We start from the raw sequence: 19,301 nt of genomic DNA on the forward strand, positions 1-19,301 counted from the left end.
TACAAAGCATCCTTGACCTGACAGAATCAGTTTAGAAGAATGCTACACAGCAGCAAAGAAAAGGTGGACAAAAAAGAGTCTATATGCACATTAAATGCCTTACGATACAGCGCCACATAACATACTATGAATCACAGTCAGCCAAATGTTTTCATAACTTGGCTTGTATATTTGTATCCAACCAGTGCACGCCAATTAGCCATCCTTTCCAGATAGCTAAATATAATAGTTATTTATGGCTAGAGACATTTTGTTTCACAATAGCCCAATGTAAAATTTGCAACAACAAGATATTAGTTTGCAAGTAATCCTGCTGGCCTAGGAGACCAGCATTCCTGAATTATTATCATTTTGTTATTGGAAAGAAAAGAGCTTTGCTTTTACAGAAAACAATCACCATGCAGTCTGGACAGAGAGTGATCACACCTCCAGATGGATGGAGAAAAAGAGGGAGGGAGGATGGGAGCGGCGGTGAAGCTTGGGTGCAAATCCAACCCTGCCTATGAAATGGAAACAACTGATGCATTTTCACCGTAGGCTGAGGCTGGCCAAGTAAATATGCATCTCCTTGGTCTGTGCAGACAGATGCCACCAGGGAAGATGAAGGTCTCCCCATGTGGCAGAACATGCTTGTGGTGTGTCAGTCTGGTGGCTCTGTCAGGTGTAAATGCACTTCAGGTGTTCACAGCACTTCACTACCAAAGCAGACTGTAGTCTGGGTTTGCACTGTGTGTGTACCTCATTTAGGAGTGCTTCTGGCAATTTACAAGTAAGGAAAATATGGGTGCTGGGAAAAACAGGTCATAAAAAACCAAGAGTATTTAAATATAAAATAAAATGCAGCAAAGAGTACTCTGTGCCCACAGTAAGTCCCCTAGGAATCATGAGACACTTCCTGACACATCGCTGGTAAGCACAGACTATTTCTCCCTCCCTTAGACAGCCAAGAGGATCCAGCCCTTCCCACCACTTAAAATTCAATACTGTAAGAGACTGCCGACTCCTCTGTACATCGGAAGCAATGGGGGAAGCGAACAAAGCTGCTTTACTTTCCTCTAATCTTTCTCCCTTGTGTGCCTGCACCAGATGGTGCCGAGCTGCAGGTTGGAGGGAGATAATAAACCCAGAGGAAAAAAAAATGGTAATATTAGGTTATAAAACAGCTGACCTTCAAATATGACATCAGCTCCTGTTTAATTGATGGGACAGGTCCAGACAGACAGACGCATGCACACTGGGATGTCCATATTCAGCACCTTCCTTTCTAATATGGGAAGAAGCCATACGGCAGCGACGTTAAAACGGTCTGTTCAAACTCTACAGGTGTGAGAATAAGCAGAGAAAAAGTCAGAGTCTCCATTTATCTTGAGACACGCAGACTCACTCGGGGAAAGCATTCTTGCTGAAAGTGGTTTTGCTTAAACCCCTGGTCCAGTATCACCAGTCGCTACTGATGATAGCCTGCCTCTCCCACTGTAAGCAAAGTGAAATAACCCCAGAGTTAGAGAGCACAGATCTTCCAGAAGAGGAAAATTATCAAATACAAGATGGTTTTAAGCTTCTGGCTACTCTGGTCCAGAGCTTTGCTTCTAGCTGCTATCATTGCAAACACTGCTGTGAACAGTGGTTTTAAACACCGTGTTGAGGACTGGGGTTATCCTGCTTCGGTCAAGCACAAGCTCTGGAAAACTCTGCCACAGCATACTGTAAAACTTTGCAGCCTTTTTTGATATGATGATCTCCAACACTTCCCACCAGCCTAGTGTTGGATGACTATTTTGTATGATGTCCAACTTTGGGATAAAGAAAGCAAAGCACACTAAATAGTACTCCTGCTGATGGAAAGGAAAGCCCTGTGCTAGGCTACTGTGAGGAAGATGGAGCCATGTGAAATGCACGGGCCTGAGAGTGGGACGCCCCAGGTGGCTCTCTGCTTCCCCTGCAAACACATGCAACCCAGAAGGCATCTCCCTCTGCTTGGCAAGGAAGTCATCTCCTGCCCACCTGCCACAGCTGCCTTTGCAAGTAGCTGAAAAGGGCTTTAAGACTGTTAAGTGGTTTGAGAAACATTAGATTCTGGTTTAGTGCTTTTAGTGCTCTCCAGGCAAAGGTGACAGATAACAGCCTCAGCTAGAAGAGTGTGCATCTCATGTCATACTCAAGGAAGCAGCCTGCATTGTACAGAGTCACAGGACTTTATGGCTATGTTTCACCAGTCTCAAGGGAAATCTATACAGAGGCTCCTAGCAGCAAGGGACAAAGCCACACTGAGTGACAACACTGAACAGTTCAGTATTTATTAGACAAGTACAAAAATAAAATAGCTTGCTCTAAGCAGCTCAGTCCTGAAACACTGAATTTCAGTTTTCTTGCTGCTTCAAAGATGCTTCATTCGGGGAGGAACAAAGCCAAGGGCAGAGCCACTCAATCACTGTGTCCCAGTGGAGTGTCTGCACCCAGACACCAATACAAACATCTCTCGTTCCCATCACAGCCGTACCAGGTCTGCCTGGCTCTGCTCTCTAGAGCCAGACAGATGCCTGGATGTTGGCCAGAACACAGGTCCCTCAGCAAACTACTGCTTGCTTGTCCTGTGAACAGCCCTGTAACTTGTTCTTGTCCTTCTCAGAAATCAAAGTTGTCACAGGCTGCTGGGAGGCGAAATGCCTTCCTAAGAACTCAGAAATTTTGCACAGAGCTTGGAACTGGGACAGCAGTGATTTAACATCTACCATTAAAAGCAGTTTAAAATTTAATGGTCAGAGCATAATAAATCCTATCCAGACATTTTCAGCTTGCAAGCCAGGCCATCAGCAGGGCAGAAATAGATTTGCTGCAAGGCGACCAGCAACGATTTTAGGTGTCTTTTGTAGGGAACACAAGCCCTGGATTGTCTCAAACCACGGCTTTGCCCAGCACCTAGATGAGAAGATGCAGGGTCAGGAAAGGAGGTACTCAAGCAACCAATATTTGCCAGTTAAAATAGATGGGATCAAGAAATGAGGAATAAGGCAGAACAATGCTGAACTGTAGTGCAAAACTGGAGCATTATCCTCCTTGGTGTAGAACAGAATAGCAACAACCCTAAAAAAGAACCTTACATTTTCCTCCAGAATCACACTGCATTTTCATTTGGGTCCAGGCTGCTTCTTATACTGCACTTAGCACCTCAAATAGCTTGAATCACTGCCTAGTTATCAAGTGTGGCACTGAATGCCTGCGTGTGTAGGAACTCCATGCTAACAGAGTTTGGATGGGACTCCAATATGCGCTGTTGGGATCTTTCAGAGATGCTGGGCACATGGTTGTTCTGCCATACTGAGGACACAAATTGCATTGCCTTCCTCTGTCAGCAGGTTTTCAAAGCAAATAGGAGGACCTTTTACTATCCACCAGAAGCAGAGACAGGGACTAAGGAGTGCATTCCTTCACCCCTTGTTATCATACCTGCTAGAAAACAAAACCCACAGACTCAGGCTGCCTTGCTGTGCAAGACACACACAGCAAAGGCACACAGGACACAGATCTGTGGACAAAGCCAAGCAGGTGGTGGGGCCCATATGACCAGCTTAGTTCCCACCTTCCTCCCATATGGGTCAACAGCAGACCTCTCACATCCTCCAACAGGAACAATTTAAGTGGCTGGAGGCTAAAGATGGGGTTGCTTTAGCATGGAGGGGACATCAAAAGAGAGAGGTTTGCATCAGTGATACCAGCTCCATTCTCCAACAGACTTTCTCCTCTTACCTCCTTAGATTAATTGCCCCTGTAATTTGGGGCAATACACCACTAACTACAGCCTCTTCAATATCCCAGTCACAAAGTTTTAATGCCTTAAAAACAAAGGGACTGGGAGAGGGGATGGTGAAGGGACAGCGGTGAAGCTGTGCTGTGCCAGGGAAGGGAAGAGGCCTCTCTCCAGCTCCCTGATGTTGGCTCCTGCTGTTCTAATGGAACCTTACCGAGGAAAATAAATCTTTAGTTAAAGAGTGCTGCAAACAACCACAATGGGGCTTTACCGTAGCAATACCAATCCCACTGCAGCTTCTAAAGCTCTTGGCTGAACAGAGGGTGAGCAGCAGCAACCCCACACCACGCTGAAGTCCGCATTCCTAAAATTCCCCAGCGCATGCAGGCATGCTCAGAGAAGGCAGCTTAGTGGCTCAGGGGTTATTAGCTGAGAGTTCAGGTTCAGATGTGCCATGGGACGGAGGTCAGGGCATGGATACGGCTCCTTGTCCCTCCTGGGCTTTCATTTGAAAACCTTCAAGTGTTCTCAGAGTAGCACCCTCAGTGTCCTCTCTCCACCCACTATTGCACAAAGCGTTTTTTGCTTGCGTTCCTCCAGTGCTTAGAGCCCGAGTAAGTGCTGTAAGGTCTCCGGGGCCTGAGTGCAGGAGATCCACACTGCAGCAGCCTCCTGGGAGGTCTCATGAAAACAGCAGCAAGCAGCTTCTACCCTACCCCCCGATAACCACTACATCAGTGTGAGGGAGGAGGATAGAGTTAATGCAGCAGGAATCAACAAGCCTGCTTGTTTCTTATTCCAAAGCGAAGACAAAGGTGGGGTTTGTTCAGTTAGGCAGTACAGCCAAGCCTTGCAAGGAAGGCAGGAAAAAATGTGGGTATTTTTGATTTTGGTTTGGACCGAGTCCTTTGAAACAGGATGGGCATAGGAGTATTTTATAAAGAAAAGTAAAAAATCGGAAATGCAAAAGAAAAATACTTGTAAGTCCCTACACCTGTCCAGTAATACTGCTCCTCTGGAGACAAAGGGGACTGGGAGGAGGGGACAAAACAGGGAAAAGGATCCAATGCTTCAAGCTTATTTTATCCTAACTTCAAAACACGAAGGAGTCACTAAACCTTTCTGTATTTTACAGCAGAAGAGAAATGGAAACAAACATTTGATTTTTGGGTATATTTTAGAAAAAATATGGCACACTAACAGTAAAAAAGCAGAGTTGAAACGTAGCAGGGAAGTCTGGACATAAAACAACAAAATACAAGAGTGAAAATAGGTCTCTCAATTCCCTATGCTTCCACCATAGGAACATAGCAATTGGAGAAAATGAACTGTGAAGTTAGAGATTTAATTCCTATTATTTGGTAGAAGTTCTCTGACAAATCAGTTTGCTAGTCAAATCACACAATCCTTTTTTTTTAAGCTATTAATTTGCAGCATTTAATAGGAGCATTTTCAGCTTTAGACTCTGAGCTGTATTTGGCAGCTACAGTGCTAATAATAAACTGTTAAAATATCTTGCTCCTTCAGCTGACCAACTCCCTTAAAATGTCTTGTGGCAGAAGCCAATGTGCTGTTTGACCAGGAAATTAGTTGTCTTGGAGACATCTTCACATACAACGGCAGCTCAGTCAGTCACTTTGAGTGATGCCACCTAGCAATCTGCACATTAACTTCAAACAGAAAATGAGGATATCAAAGCCACTGAAAGAGAAATCATCACCTGCAAGAAACATGCTGTTCTCCCATGCACTGCTAGCTGAAGGGATAGCTGTAGCAAGATGAGAGTTTTGATCTCAAAATGCGCTGCTACCTCCCTGCATAATTAGGTCACTAAGAGGTTAATGGTGTTCCTGTTCATACAACCATTTATATGAAAATTGTAACCTACACTGTTCTTTCAGAATCAGTTTCAGGTCAAACCTGCAGGCATCACTTCTAAAAGAGAAAGTTACCAAAAGGTTAGACAAAGAGGCAATCTGGAAGTGCCACCACCTAGTTATAACTAAACCTCATGGAAAGGTTTAAGAGAAAGAGGTTTATAACCTCTTATAACCTCTTTTTAAGAAAGAGGTTTATAACTACAAAGCATGCGGGCAGTTCTATAGCACCAGGCATCAGTTTACAAAGACTACCAAATAGTTATTTCCAAGGTAAACCACTAAACCCAGGTTATTATGTGACCTGATAAAAAAAAGATGCTTATCTTCTAGTAACCCTAATGGAATGCTAAAAAGAGATGCTATTCTTGCAAATAAAAAGTAGAACCAATCCTGCCCAGCTCAAAGATACAGAGTACACCCCCTTCCTTACTCTTCCTTACTCTTTATATTCCTTCCATTAGACATAAACCGTTGTCCAAGTCTGAGACTAAGATTGGACCTAGCCACACCTAAGCTCCATCAGGAGTTTAGAGAGCAAGGGGGTCTACTCTGAACCTCGTGACTCAACGGAAGGGTCCTCCATACCCTTCTGTATCCCCAGTCTCTCTGTGAATCATTCTAACTCAAGTGTAACCCAATTTTCCTTTGTACATTTCTTCCATGCAGTAATTAATAGAGTGAACCTTGCCATCAAACTTTGTTAAGTCGTACTTTTATGACATCATATTAAAACCACTTTTGCTAATAACTTTGATGGTGATTTTTTTTAAGCGCTCTGAATCACTCATTCGCAATAAGGTGCTGGATCTAGTGAAACACGGACCAAAGCCATCCACCAAGCATCCTCAATTCTGTTCAGCACATGGTCTGATGATCCAGCATAGTTAGAACTGACAGATGTTTATTCCCCTCCTGAGCCTTGAGATCCACTGGAGATGGTGTTCCCCCAAGGCCTTATGCAAGCACAGAAAGATGCACTTAATGCATCAACTCAATAGCTTCTGAAACCACAAATCTATTAACTGTGGGTCTGCATATCTGTGGCACAGATCGTACAGGCAAGTCTCCTGCATAATTTTCTTAACAGTACCACATATGACTTGGGAGTAGTCCAATTCCTGTGCAAACAGGGGTACATGCAAAGGCTCAAAAAGTTCAGGAAGAAAGACACTATCCCTGTATAGAACATTCCTGCCAACAGCTCCAGTAAAGGGGAAAAAGAAAAGCCCTGTCCCAGCTGTAATGAAAGGTTCCCCTGGGCAGCAAGGAGAGTAGCTTTGCTCACAGAGTATTTGCATCTCAGATGAATTAGTTAATGTGTGTTGAACACTCTGAAAATTGTGAAGTGGTATATAAATGCTAAGGATTGTTATTTATTATTGTCTTGGTGCACAACAGCAGAAACTAGTGCCATTTACAGATGCGAATTAAGAACAACAGCAGGTCTATCGACATGTTGTGGGTCTGGGGATTTTGTTCATTTGCCTCCCACACTCCTGTCTCCCTCAGACAGAAATCTCTTCCATAGGACTCCTACAATCCTTGCCGAGTAGGGCTGGCCTCGGCTCAGTGAAGCCTGTCACAGTGGAACAGCTCTGCCAGGAGGGGATGAGACTTCCACCTGCAAACCTAGGTTATATCACTTCTCAACAGCACTCTCCTGCACTCCAAAGCACTGTCATCATTGCCCCTGAACAGCAAATATTTTCCACCTAAATTATTTGTTTGGGGCAAAGTAAGACAGAAAATAAAGGCACATACACGTTTCAAGGTAAAGAAAGGGTTAGTTAAAAGAAGTTGAGAACTCAGAGTAACATACACTGGGACAATAGAGTGATTCATATACACAAGCGATGTCTTACAAGACTGGTGGTCTCAGCATAAGAGCAGATTTTTAGGCACCGATTTCTTTACCTGCATTGTTAAGAACCAACTTAGATAAAAAGATGATTCTAAACTGCCTATCTGCAGCTTGGCTGAAGGAGTGAAAGGGAACGCAGGAGTGCCTTATGTTTCCAGAACCAGAATTTAGGTTTAAGAAGATGAAAAATCACTTTTTTTTAACTTTGATTTTCCAGACTAACTTGTAACTTAACTCTGCAGCTCTGATAATGTGCAAATAGTTCTGCTAAGTGCTTAGATAGAACATATTAATCCCTCCCCAAGTTAATTAAAATAACTGCACAGACATAGTCATTTTTTGATATTAGAAGCCTGTGTCAATGTAGTTATTTTCAGTATACCATTGCTGCCTCAACTGCACGCTTTGCACATTCACAAAATTCACAGGATATTGGGAAAAACTGGGGGTACAGGGTCAAGCTTTTACAGACAACTTAGTACATAAAACAAACCTCTGATGCTCAGTGAAATTGTAATAGATCCTTTTTCTCAATACTGCACTTAGATGTGGCTGGAAAGCTGCCTGGCAGAAAAGGACCTGGGGGTGCTGGTTGACAGCCGCCTGAATATGAGCCAGCAAGTGTGCCCAGGCGGCCAAGAAAGCCAATGGCATCCTGGCTTGTATCAAAAATAGCGTGGCCAGCAGGACTAGGGAAGTGATCGTGCCCCTGTACTCGGCACTGGTGAGGCCGCACCTCGAATACCGTGTTCAGTTTTGGGCCCCCCACTACAAGAGAGACATTGAGGTGCTGGAGCGTGTCCAGAGAAGGGCAACGAAGCTGGGGAAGGGTCTGGAGCACAAGTCTGATGAGGAGCAGCTGAGGGAGCTGGGGTTGTTTAGCCTGGAGAAGCGGAGGCTGAGGGGAGACCTTATCGCTCTCTACAACTACCTGAAAGGAGGTTGTAGAGAGGGGGGGGTCGGTCTCTTCTCCCAGGTAACAAGTGATAGGACAAGAGGAAATGGCCTCAAGTTGCGCCAGGGGAGGTTTAGACTGGATATTAGGAAATTTTACTTCACTAGGGCTGTCCTTCACTAGGGTTGTCCAGCATTGGACCAGGCTGCCCAGGGAAGTGGTTGAGTCACCATCCCTGGAGGTATTTAAAAGACGTTCGGATGAGGTGCTTAGGGACATGGTGTAGTGGTGGTCTTGGTAATGTTAGGTTTATGGTTGGACTTGATGATCTTAAAGGTCTTTTCCAACCTATACAATTCTGTGATTCTGTGATAGATGTGCATTACAGCTTACACATTGGAAAAAAACCCAGGCATTTAATTCAGAAGGTGCAGCTTGTTCAGAGACATGCTGCACTTGCAGAGAGACTTGCATTCCTCTTATTTTCCTAAGTAAGTTACTGATTGCTTAGCACACGGTTGCCCTACTGTCTATGAAATACAGACATTTCAGCAACTCAAGCTTTGAGGGCCTAATATCAAGGGGCCAATATCAATACCTGATCTGCCATTCAGCACACCGTATGCAACTTTCAAAAGGCAAATTTCAGAGACAGAAGGCAACAGAGCCCCTGAAGTGTTGTTACAGTGACATTCCTTCCTCTCTTTGCAGAACTGCAAATTGTTTTATGAATACCATTCAACCAAAAGTTTAAAATAAACAGTAATTCACTGTCCATGCTGGAACAGAAGCAAGCTCTGCTGGTTCTGTCACAAGGAATAACCACTGGAGAGTAGCTGTACAGCTATCCCTGTGTACAGGTCTGCACCCGTACCCAGGCTTCAGAATATATAACAAAGAGCAGTGGGTTTAGGCACCACTGAATTAATATAACCACACTGCTCTTAATGCTGGCAAGGAAGAAGTGTATTTAGAAGGAGATTAGGGTATTTCCCCCCTCCTCCCAGGACAAGCCTTATTTCATTTGAATGCAGTCAGTTAGCTCCTTTGTTTGCACTCAACTCCAGATTCCTCAGTGCACCAGGCAATGCTGTACAATCACATTCAAGAGTGGCACTGTACAAAAAAAGTTTACACGAATTGGTCACAAAGTACCTACAAGAGCTTGCAAACTCCTGCAAAATGCCCTCTAGAACAGGTTTATGTCGCACTGAGCTAGGGACAGAGATTAGAGTTATCAGCTTTGACACTCAGCAGGAATGTGTCACAAAGGATTAAATCATTACATCATGAAGTGTCAGCAAACGCAGCTTTCCTGCTGCTCTACCACTAAGTTATACATTAATTAGTGAGGTACAAAACAAACATGAAATATCTCCAAGCATCTGCCTGTGGATCAGGCCTAGCCAGAGCTATTAGCACAGGATTCGTTTCCAAGAGGAGTCACCCAAAGCATCACCAGCTCTTCAAGAGATCCATTAAAATGCAAAGAGTAGAAGTGCTGAAGGGAAAAGCACAGAAGCTAATTGCAGTGTTTGTCTTAGCATTTTTGATAGCTGTTTAATACAACTCCTTCCTCACAACCTCAGCACCTGATTTTCTAAACAAGGTCATATATGCACCACTGAATAAAAACATCCTTCCTTGAGAGAGGTGTGGAGCAGTGTCAAAAGATCCTACAACATGAACAGGAGAGTTGAGATAAGACGTTTTAGAACAGAAATAGCACACGGCCTAACAGACTATGCAGTAAAGCAAGAACTGACTTTGTTATTTCTAGATACAACTGCAAGTGTTCCCTAGGTGCTCAGCAGTTCTGGACCAAATCTTTTATGAACTCTCACTCCGTCAGTGGGTGGAAGAAATTCCACATGGTCCAACTGCAAGCTACAGTAGAGAAGATCTAAGCAGACCAACAACATCCCACACACAAACCTCTACTTTTCATCTAAATCATGACGTTAGAAAGGCATCATTGGACAAAAAAAAATTATTCTCTGCCAATTCCTTACGGCTATCCCAGCAGGATTTCTAGCTTTGGCCATGTCTTGTATTTTTCCCTTGCTTTCTGTCCCAAACTGCTGCTGTCTACTGCTTGGCATTGCCTGACTCTGCCAAATTACATCAGCATACAGACTGTGGCCAGGACATATTCTTTAAACTAATTTGTCCCAATTTTGCTTTGGGATCTCTTCAGTATAAAATAAGATTACTTGCTAGAACTTCCTAACTGGGTCAGGTTGTAATCTCTCTCTCAGAGGCTGAACTGTACTTGATCTCGACGCCACTAGATCAACACCCAGTGACAGAGCAACTATTTGTCTTCACTATTTAAAATACTTTCTGAAGCTAGACTCTGAAAAACAGACTTCCTTTTCCAGCCTCAGTCTCAGAGGGTTGCATGGTTAAACCATCCTATCATGAAGAACAGCAACACCACGATGTTCCACTATTCTGGCATCACCCCACCTTTCACAGATTGTTGAAGCACAGGAGATGAGGAAGGCTTCTGGTAGTACCAAGGTCCCACTATCTATCATTATATTCAGAAACTTGTGCAGCTCTGTGTAAATTTTGGGGCAGCTCAGAATGGAACATAGGTCTAGGGTGTCCTGACTCATTTTCTTAGGGTGAAATGGATGCCACCCACCTCCTGTTCTACAAGCTGAAGCCATCCAGTGCTGTGCAAACTTCTGCCCACAGCCCTAAACATGAGTGGGTGGAAGTAGCTACCACTGCTGTTTCAAAGACACGGATATTATGAACCTTAAAGTAATTAATCACCCCCACTCAGTGGTATGCAAATTGTACTTTCGACATCAGCATGCTCGTAACAAAATGCATTAACAACCTTCTAATTAAATGCTTTAAATTAGATCAAAATCATACTGTCTGACAGATGAAATATAATGCATTAACAGGATTGTTGTAACTTCCTTAGCATCAAGTGTTTATTAAAAGCTCAAAAGTCAAATCTGTTGGGGAGAAGGGAATCTATCTTCCTCAAACTGAATGCTACAGCACATGTTGATTCCCTTACAAACAGAAAGTCACTGAAATGGTGCTTTGAAAGAACTGCAGAAAGTTTATCTAATGCAGAAGTACATGATTCAGGGACCTGTCAGGTTGGCTGAAGTACTAAGGCGCAGATTAATCCACTCAGTCCAGGACAATTGCTATTTGCAGTAAAAGGGAATGCAACAGAATGGTAAAAATGAAAGCAAACAGTGGAGGTCTCTTTATTAAAGAGAGCAAAATCCATAGCAGCATCTGTCAATTGGAACATCAGCTGCTGCTGAAAGATTTATTTTGAATGTCTCATAAGCTGCCTTCCAGTTGCATTAGCAAAAAAAGAAGCCAACCCTCATATTTTTGTTAGTCAGACAGTAAGACAGGTTTGTGCTAACAGAAGTCATAAACCTTCACTGGATATAAAATCCACAGTTAGGATGGAGAACCTATGAAGTATGGTTGCAAGTTCCAATAAAGCTACAGTTCAGTCTCCTGAACTCACATCACACTACTAGTGTTCAGAACAAGACTTGCGCAAATAACTTGAGACATCCGCCTAAAGGTCATTTTTGAGCTCTCTCACCCTTGCTCCCATGCAGACACACTCCTCTTTTCTCAATAAGGGAAAGTTCTGTGAGTACAACATCCAAAGCTGCCTTCTGCTTTAGGTCCCGTGATAGGTCCTCTGCTTTTCCAAGGGAAAAAGCAGGGCAGATACCCTTCTTTGCTTCCCCAGAACTCCATCTACTCTACTGCTTGTTTCATACTGCAAAGACAGGCAAATTCAAGAAAGTCTAAATGCAATACAGCATGTTGTGCAGATGAATGGACTGTTACTCTCAGTGAATTCTATCTCCTTGTTCAGAGGATAGCAGGGAAAGCTACCGATGAGCAGAATTAAGTTTTCTTTTAGGATACAGAACTTAACCCATTCCAGCTGTAAGTTGCTAAAGGAAAACCTGGCTCAGGAGGTATGTCACCCTACATAATGCATTCAGTTCTTGAGCCTCTCTTTTCATAGGAAATGAGCTACAGCTCTTGCTTCTCAAGTTAGTTTCATACACTGGCATCACCCCACCATAGGTAATGGACTCAACGGTGGGTCATTTTTCTTAGACTCAAAGAGAGTTGAGAGGTCTATGCCAGAGCCTCTACCTGCGGCTGCCACCACCGGGTCTCACACAGACATGCCTGGAGGTGCAGCTGTCATCTCACTCACTGTTGACGGCATCATGCTGAAGCAGCCCTGGCAACTTGAAGCCCCCTTGAGTGGAGGTGAGAGCTAATCTCTTGGCCTTAACCACAGTTCTTCCTGGCACTTTTGCACTTAACCGATCTTGGAGAGTACAAACAGCTAGGGTCTGACCTGGACAGAGAAGGGAACACAGTGAAGGGTTTCAGAGATGTGCCTGGGAAAACCATCTTTGCAGAAAAAGGACTGGGACGTACACAGGGGCAAGAGTGTACATGTCAAGGCCCAAGAAAAGATGCAAAAGTTTTAGCTGTACAGGAGATTGTTAAAGCCAGCAGAAACCTGGCATTTGTCAAATAAAAATTAAGAAAGACAATTCCAAGTATCAAAACAACTTGCACAGCTTGGAGATTCCCTTTGAGAAGTCCAGGCAAGACCATTACATCCTGCGTCTCCTCTAGACTGGGCTCTGCCTATGGGCTGCTCTGAGTGCACATCCATCTTATAAATTACCAAAGCTATAATAAAACATGTCCTCCAGCCTTCCTGAGTAATGTTGTATTTGCCTTTAATTTAGCTTCACCTATAAAAACAACCAGCTGCCTAAAAGAAAGTTGAACAACTGGTTTCTGACTAGAATTGCTCTGAATGTTTTAGCATTCATGCAAAGTCATGTGGAAGAAAAAAGGAAAAGTCAAAAACCCAACAACTCACGTATCCTGGTTACCATCCTCCACTATAATTATAAAATTGCCCTTAAAACATAATTGCATAATTGGGCTTGGCAAGTATTCACCCAAATCTTTTACAAATATTTCCACAGACTGAAGGAACAGGCAGTGGGCAGTCTGACAAGCCTGCCATGAGAATTTGTGCCCTTAGGACATGTTCCTAGCTATTACACTAAATACTTTGCATCACAGTCTAATGTTCCAAAACAGTAGTCGAGCAAGTGAAGTACCAGCATCTTAAAACCAATTGAGAGAAAGATTTTCAAGCTATTTTCGCTGCACACATGGAGCAGCAATTGCTTTGAACAAAGAGACGGAGGAGGCTACCAATCCTTTTTAACTAGTTACACAGAAAGAATCCCCAGCTAGATGACATTGGTTGACTTCTGGTAGCTACAACCAAATAGAAGCTACCAATGCTTTACTAGGGTTATTTTACCAGCATAGCACCCTGTCCCTTAAGAAAAAAAAAAAAAACAACAAACCACAAAACCCCCACAGATACAGAAAAAATACAGAAACATGTGGCCTGCAGGGAGAGGAGACCTAACAGAAGCCAGAAATGAAATCTGCAATACAGTAAGGTTGTTTTTAACAGCTGTGCATTATGCATTCAGCAGCACAGGGAATGCCAGCAGGGAGCCTTTATTAACATAGGCCTCAGAGTACAGTGTGCTCCTATCATGATTGGCCTCTCTTGAGAAAAGGCACACACACACAAAAGACTTAACCCTGGAGAGATCACTCCAATCCTGTTGCTATTTCATCAGCTCGACACCGCAACAGAAACCAGAGAATTTCCGTGATGTATCACAGACAAACAGGTAATACTTCCAACAATGCTTGAAATCTAACACAATGGAAGGTTTCATCAGCAAGTTATACCAGGTAGGGAAAGGAAGAAAAAATGCCGCACGAACCCACACAACAGAGTCACACTACCAATGTTGTTCTCCTATGCAGGCCTTGGGTACAGGGGAGGACCGCGAAATGCTTCTCTTATAGAAGATGCTAATAAAAGCAAGCTGTTGTCAGGACACCTGTGTGCTCAGCACAGCAATCTGCACCTCCACTGCACATACTTTAGGGGCCTGTCAGTCCAAGAAACAGCTGGAAGCCCTGCTACAGATGCAGGGGCCCAGCAGGGTAACTCACTTCATTCGGGAAGCTGGTATTGGCAGCAGAAATCTTTTGCTGATGCCAGTTCTGCCTCCACTATTAGACTTGCCTCTATCACAAACACTTGTTAGCACACCCAGCTCAGCACCAGGCTGACACCAGAGAAGAGGGAAATGCTCTCAGAATAGGCTCACCACCTCTCCTCTATCAGGTGCTGACACAAGCTCTCTAGAGGTCTTGTCAACAGCTCTAAGTTGCAGCTGGCTGCAAATCCCCAACATGTGGCCTGTCCTAGTGGGCAGCCCCAGTCTTCTCCCGCAGAAGTGAGATGCAACCACTGAAGTGACAAAAAGATACACTAGAGGCCTTTAAAAAAAAAAAAAAAGGCTAGTTTAGCACCAATTTAAACCAGTCCTTCCCCTGATTTGGGGGGAAGAGGGCAATGAGAGGAAAGAAAATGGTATGAAATGTCCTCAGCATCCCTCTTCCAACTCTACAGAGAAGAAAAAGTGTCTTAATAGGAAAGGGAAACAAAATACCAACCTGAAGAGCTTGAAAACTGCTCTAGATGACTGAGTGCCAGCATGTGCCTGAAGTGGAGGAAATAGCTTTGTATCATCTGTATTTATTCATACCTCCTTGCTCTTTTCTTTTCTTCTCCTCTTGTTAAGAAGTAAAACACAAGACTCAGTATCCCTAATAACATGATCTGGTTTGAGGCAGCAATAGCACTAGAAATTTCAAGGGGTTGTTTAATATGCAGTGTTCTAGTTCCCAAGAGCATAATATATGGCTTTTTTTAAGCCTAGCACATCTGTGCATTACAACACTTTTTTATTTAGGTGTTGAACAGAAGGAGACAGGTAGTGTTTATTAAAGAAGTTTCCTGGAAGCACTTGTACTGCAGGAACAATACTCTTTAGGCCAGGTTCCCCTAAAAGGTTTTGTAATGTGAGTGCTATGCACCTCTCATCACAATAGCAGCAAGTGCTTTAAAAATCAAAACATCATTGACTGTAATAGCATCACTCCAAAAAATACTCCTTTATCACTCTTTAAGCACAAAAAACCCCCAAAACCAAGTCACAGGGAGAGTAATTAGCTCCTTTCACGACTGGCAGGCAGAGACTTGGTCTCTCAGTCACTTCCAGCCAGCCCGCTGCCCAGAACACAAGACTGTCTTTTCTCCACTCTTTTTCTTGATTAATACAGCCTTCCCCTCCTTTGAGGCTCAGTTATACCTGTGTCAAAGAGACAAGTAATGACCAGGCACAGTTCAGTGCCAGTACAGGAAGCTACCGAGCAAAGGCACCAAGAGACACCTGTTGTTTCAGTGAAGGTGTTAGCAAGACCTTATGTGGTCTCGGTGACTATGAATGGGGTGCCCAGGAATTGCCCACATTCAGAAGATACTCACTTCCCCCACCAGATAGGTAGGTCATTTACAGTCCCATTCTAATGCTTGGTGCACAAGATTTTGGACAAAGGCATAACAAACAGTACCTGTCCCTAATTTTATCATAGCCATACTCTTGAGAGCTCCCAGAGTTCAGTTGCTAATAGCAAGGGCAAGACAACACAGATGAAAAAGAGTTAATATAAATAGAAAGAAAAGATCTGACCTAGAGGGCAAGCCATGCAGAGTGAATCCGCATAAAGTCTCCTCGCCTACCATTCATCCACCAGTTACACACCAATGTAATTAAATCAGGAAAGCTACGTTTAATTTTCCTATCATCACCCGATGAGATAAGAGTAGTACGTATGGGAGGGATCAGGCACAGGGGAAAGAGCCATTTATTAATAAGTTAAATCCTTTTAGATTTAAGAGCCTCTCTGGCTAAGAAGGGTCTGATCCACAAATACAACTTCTGGGTCTAGTGAAGACAAATGAGACATCCCATCCCCATTTCTGTCCTGGGCTTGGTCCTTAAGTCTCTTTTTTTTCAGAAACAAGTCTCATTGAAAATTGCCAGGCATAACTTAAACAGAAATATAGCTTTTGTTTAAACCCCGGGTTTAGCCTACACGTTTAAAACTGAAGAACACTCATTTCCCAGCCTTTATATTAACAAAGACAGCCACATTAATTTACGTTATTTCTAAATAGCCTAAGGTTCCCTGTTTTCATGAACAGCAAGGCATTAGGGTGCATTTGCAAAAATACAAGGCACACTCCAGCCCGTTCTTCTGTCTTTCCTCTACTGCCTTCTCCCGCATGAGGCAGGAAGAAATGCTGTGGTCCCTGTCCCCGGCAAAGACTAGAAATGCTTAAACAGGATCATATAAACCTTTCTCCACTTGCTAGCCACACACCCAGAACTGCTGCTCTGGCTGTTTTCTTTCCACTCTTCTTTGCTTCACCCCATCCAGCTCTGCTTCCTCAGACAGTTATTTAAAGCCCTGATTGAAGAATTTATCAGATCATAATAGTGGATGACTTCCACAGGATCAGGTTTTCAATAACAAAAATCCTACAGGCTTTGATGCAACCGTGGCTTCACCACATCGGGTTTTTTTAAACAGGAAGGGAAAAATATTTTTAACAGCAACTATAAATATACATGCTACTGACTTTTCAACTTGTTGTCCTTGTTCTCAAGCTAAATTTAGTCTGCTATATCCTGTCCAGCCCTTGGTGAAAAAGCAATACACACTCAAAATTGTGCAAATCCCACAGCAGGCAATTATACTTACCCAGGTACCTTACAAGATAACCGGATGGACAGGTAGATTCTCGTTTTGTGAGTGTAGGTATGTTCATGGCTATAGAGGAAGTGGTCTATTATAGTGATTACCCCCCCAATACAGAAAATAATTATTATTGCAATAGGATAGCTCCATGCTTCTGAATGAGAAAAGTGATGTAGGTGATTCACAGTGTGCATGTGTATGTATGCATACATACACTTGGTTTGTGCCAAATACGCTTCGAGGGTGTATGTGTACCTCTGAGCTACAAAGAACCATTCACTGGCCACACCTGCTGTTACCCATGTCCTTATGTTACATGCAGAAATGTCTGAGATATTGATTCAAACCTGGATGACTGATTTCAAGGTCCAACCTGCATGTTAAAGAGCATCCTTTTGTATCCTGAAGGCTCTCATTTGTGTGAGTGATTTCTTAGTCAAAACAAGGTAAATATTTATCAGGAACTGACTACCTAGAGAATGAGAGTTGTTAGTCATTCCAACTGGTAATCTTAAGAAGCCTTAGTCATGCCAGAGCCCAGGTGATTTCTGCAAGGGCCAACACGTTTCCCCCTGGTTTAGGGATCCCTGTCCGCGATTCAAAGTTTCACGCAGATGAGGACTCCCCCGCCACAATGTGACTTGCTCCACTCGCCGCAAGTTTTGCAACCTAAGCAAGAAACGCAGTTCAGAGGATGCTCCTGTATAAGCATCAGCCGGTCTAGTGACCAAAATAAGCGGTCCAGAAAAAAATATCTGTGTTTCCTACAGCCTTGATAGTTGGGGGGAAAAACAATAAAGGGTCGGGCTCGCCTCGCCTCCAGCCCTGCTGGCTCGGCGTGCTTCTCCGGCACCGGCCAGCTCTGCGACCCAGCCTTTCCTCTGTGCTGATAAATGCACCGCTGCTAAAGGCTAGGTGGACAGGACGGGAAAAAATAGTTTCGTGGGGGTGAGACCCGCCCTGCGGCCGGGGACCCCCCAGCCCGGCGCGCCCGCGGCGCGGGAAAGGGTCTGCCGGTGCCGCACCGCCGGGGAGCCCTGCCCCGGGGTCCCCGGCCGGCATCGCCGCTGCCCCCGCCCCGCACGGTCCCTGCCCTACCCAGCATGGAGAAGATGAAGTCCTTCGCCGTGTGGATCTCCAGGGCTCGCTGGTCGTCGTACTCCCTCTGGTCGTGCTTGGTGAATTCCTGGATGAGTTTATTCAATTCCTCCACCCTGGCTCCCGATCGGAAATCCAGCTCCGGGAAGGGAGGCTTGCTGTTGGTGCCGGCGGACCCTGCCTTGCTGGCGAGAGGCGCCGCCATCTTCATGCAAAAAAAAAAAAAAAAAAAAAAAAAAAAAGGAAAGAAAGGGAGAGGGAAAAAAAAAAGGAGGGGTTTGCAATGTTGCAATGGAAGAATGCAAGCGCCGCCGCAGCGCAGCGGCAAGCCCGGGCGCGGGTCTGCCTGCGCGGCGCCGAGCGGAGCGGGGCCCGGGAGGCGCGGAGCGGCGCCGGCCGCCGCGATCAACAAGCGGCCGCGCCGGCTGAGCCCCCGCCCGCGCCGCGCCCGCCCGCGGCACCGCGGAGCCGCCCGCCCGCGCCGCGCTGGGGGGGCCGGGCCGGGCCGGGCCGGAGCGGAGCGGGGCCCGCCTGCTGCCGGGGCCGGGGCCGCGGGGGGGTCGCTCCTCTGCCGGCGTCACGGCGGGCGGGTGCCGAGGCTGGAGCCGGACCTCTGGCTCGGGATAAAATTCCTTTTTTTTTTTTTTTTAATCTAAATTTAATTTTAAACTTCAGCAAAAGCCTTGTCCTGCAAGTGGATTAATAACCGGCTGGGAACTCTGCTCCTCCCACATGTTCCCGAGGCATTCTGCGCTTATTCCTTTTTTGCTCCATAAGGCATTCTGAAGATTGTTTTATATATATATATATATATATATATATATATATATGAAATAATTTTATCATATGTTTTAGAAGCAATGACCAAGATAAAGTATCCTCACTGCTGCACTTGAGACCAACCCTGCGTAGAAGCTCCTGGGAGCTACATAGACAAAGGGTAGGAGGGGAAATGGGATCTCAGAAGATTTGCCTGAGGTCAAGCAGCCTGTGGCAAGCAGCCCAGATCTCTGATCTCCATCCATTCCCCATCGTCAAGACTACATGCTTTTCTTCTGTATGTATTTTTAA

The 19,301-nt window shown here is 44.6% G+C and overlaps 1 protein-coding gene across 1 annotated transcript in view; it reads right to left on the minus strand.

Moving 5' to 3' along the window:
- MB21D2 (Mab-21 domain containing 2) overlaps positions 1-18,689 on the minus strand; it is a 65,294-nt gene extending 46,605 nt beyond the window's left edge. Inside the window, exon 1 of the mRNA XM_075507153.1 lies at positions 18,231-18,689. Within this exon, the coding sequence (XP_075363268.1) occupies positions 18,231-18,441 (211 nt within the window). The 5' untranslated portion in view covers positions 18,442-18,689. The remainder of the gene's footprint in view (positions 1-18,230) is intronic.
- Positions 18,690-19,301: the final 612 nt, after the last annotated feature.

Source organism: Mycteria americana, chromosome 7, assembly GCF_035582795.1.
Source record: "Mycteria americana isolate JAX WOST 10 ecotype Jacksonville Zoo and Gardens chromosome 7, USCA_MyAme_1.0, whole genome shotgun sequence".
Classification (NCBI taxonomy): domain Eukaryota; kingdom Metazoa; phylum Chordata; class Aves; order Ciconiiformes; family Ciconiidae; genus Mycteria; species Mycteria americana.